This window comes from Palaemon carinicauda, chromosome 17 (assembly GCF_036898095.1).
Source record: "Palaemon carinicauda isolate YSFRI2023 chromosome 17, ASM3689809v2, whole genome shotgun sequence".
Taxonomy (NCBI): Eukaryota; Metazoa; Arthropoda; class Malacostraca; order Decapoda; family Palaemonidae; genus Palaemon; species Palaemon carinicauda.
Genome location: NC_090741.1, coordinates 95,380,508 through 95,383,007, shown reverse-complemented (window position 1 = coordinate 95,383,007; position 2,500 = coordinate 95,380,508). Strand labels below are relative to the sequence as shown.

At 33.0% G+C, this 2,500-nt stretch overlaps 1 protein-coding gene across 1 annotated transcript; it reads right to left on the bottom strand.

The window, feature by feature from the left end:
- Window positions 1-152: 152 nt before the first annotated feature.
- LOC137656462 (uncharacterized) lies at window positions 153-788 on the bottom strand. Its single transcript, XM_068390634.1, has one exon. The coding sequence runs from the start codon at window positions 786-788 to the stop codon at window positions 153-155; it is 636 nt and encodes a 211-aa protein (XP_068246735.1).
- Between the last annotated feature and the right edge of the window lie 1,712 nt (window positions 789-2,500).

The following is a 2,500-nucleotide window of genomic DNA, read 5'->3' as shown; positions in this document are numbered from 1 at the left end:
CTTGTTTTACTCTTACTTCTCTCCTACTTCTCTTGCTTCTCTCCTTCTTCTCTTGGCTCTCTACTTCTCTTGCGTCTCGTTCTTCTCTTGCACCTCTCTTTCTTTTCTCGTGTTTCTCTTTCTTTTGTCATTCTTTTCTTGTTTATCTCGTTCTAATCTTGTCTATCTCCTATTTCTTTTGCTTCTCTCCTTCTTTTCCTGCTTCTCTCTTTCCTCTCTTGCTCTTTCCCTCTTCTCTTGCTTATCTCCTTCTTCTCTTGGTTCTTTCCTTCTTCACCTGCCTCTCTCCTTTTTTCTCTAACTTCTCTCCTTCTATTTCCTCTCTCCTTCTTCTCTTGCTTCCCTCCTTCTTCTCTTGCTCCTCTCACTCTTATCTTGCATCTTTTCTTCTTCTCTTCCTTCTTTCGCTCTTCTCTTGCTTCTCTCCTTCTACTCTTGTCTCTCTTCTTCTCTGGTTTCTCCGCTTTTTCTTTTGCATATCTCTGTCTCTTGCCTCTCTCCACCTTATCTTTCTTCTCCCTTTCTTCTTTTGCCTCTTTCCAATTCTCTTGCCCCACTTCTTCCTTTTCTCTTGCCTCTCTTTCCTCTGTCCTTCTTCTCTTGCCTCTCTCCTTCTTCTCTTGTTTATCTACTTCTTTGCTTGACTCTCTCCTTTTTCTCTTGGCTCTCACCTCCTCTTGCTTCTCTCTATATTCTCTTGCTTTTCTCCTTCTTCTTTCACCTCTCTCCTTCTTCCCTTGCTTCTCTCCATCTCTTGCTTCTCTCCTTTTTCTCTTGCTTCTCTCCATCTTCTCTTGCCTCTCTCCTTATTCAAGGTCGTCCTCAATTGAATGATATATTCTACGACCGTTCATTCACTCGGGAAAACCGAGACAAAATTCGCTTCCTTGGAAGAAAAGAAAACCTCCTAGGAGTCGTCGAAAGTATTTTGTTTTTTCCACATCCTTTTGGTGTTTTTTAGTCTATCTTCAAATGTTTCGCTAACTGTTAATATTCGTATTTCTATCATTATCATCCTTCATACTATTGGAGGATCAATCAACCTGAATTACAATGGTTACAGTTGATACCATATACACCGGGTACTTCATAAATAACAATGACAACAACAATGATAATAATGAGTTTTTTTGGTAACTATAAAGTCAAGGTGGCACATAAATCATTCGGTAAATAACTATATACTTAGTTTTCTATTTGTTTTATTATTGTTTTTTTATTAGTTCCGATGAGTCAAATAAATGAAGACCTACCAAAGCTATGCTAGAATATGCAAAAACAAAAATAAAAATAATACTGTGAAAAATGACCTGCATCGTTTCGTGATTTTGTTTTGTTGGTAAAAAAAAAAAAACAATAATAAAAAATAAAATATCAAATATATGATGAAAACTGAAATGTTTTTCAATATCCAAAGTATCAATATGTACAGAAATTTTGGTAATTGTTTACAACACCACGCTCTCAAATTACTCCAAAATAGTGCAATTCTGCAGTTCTCATCTTCTTACACAATAATTAGGTGGTTATTTAAATTCTGGGAAAGCAATAATGAGAAAGATATGTCGAGGAAGGGGGAAGGGGTTAGAAAAAGAACATAGCTCGGTTTCCTCACCAAACGACTTAGAACTGACATGTCAACATAGTCAACCAAACAGAATTCGTGATGCCAGCGTACATAAACAGAAGTTCGTGATGCCAGCGTACATTTGATATACTATATATTCAAAATATACTTAATAAAAATTGAGCGATTACTCAAAAGTGTCACTATTTGTAAATTGTATATTTTATGGACACTTTTGAGTAATTTATCCATTTTTGATTAAGTATGTTTTGAATATACAGTATATCAAATATACGCTGGCATCATAAACTTCTGTTTATGTACACTGGCATCACGAATTTTGTTTGGTTGACTATGTTGACATGTCAGTTCTAAGTCGTTTAGTCAGGAAACCGAGCTATTTTTTTTTTTTTAAGCCCTTCCTCTTCCTCAACATACCTTGCTAATTATTGCTTTTCCAGAATTTAAATAACTACCTAATTACTGTGCAAGAACATAAGAACTGCAGGATTGCATTATTTTGGAATAAATGGAGAGCATGGTGTTGTAAACAATTACCGAAATTTTGATAATCTATTCAACCAATGATTAATATTTCAGTTTTATACGATTTTTTATTTTCTGTTTTTAAAACTTAAAGGAGAATTTACTGGTAATATTAGATTCTAGCATTTGAATGATGATGATAGTTATAATAATAATCACTGGTGGTATTTTTCATATATACCATTTATAATGGTATATATGAAGAATGTTAATATTATTAATATTATTATTATTATTATTATTATTATTATTATCATTATTATTATTATTATTATCATTATTATTATTATCATTACTATTATTATTATTATTATTATTATTATTATTATTATTGTTAGTGTTGTTACTTAGAGTATTATCTATCACAGCCTGATGGATAATCCAGAA

Coding starts and splice junctions, on each gene's coding strand:
- LOC137656462 (XM_068390634.1), bottom strand. CDS start 788: ATGGAGAGAAGCAAGAGAAAAAGGAGAGAAGCAAGAGATGGAGAGAAG.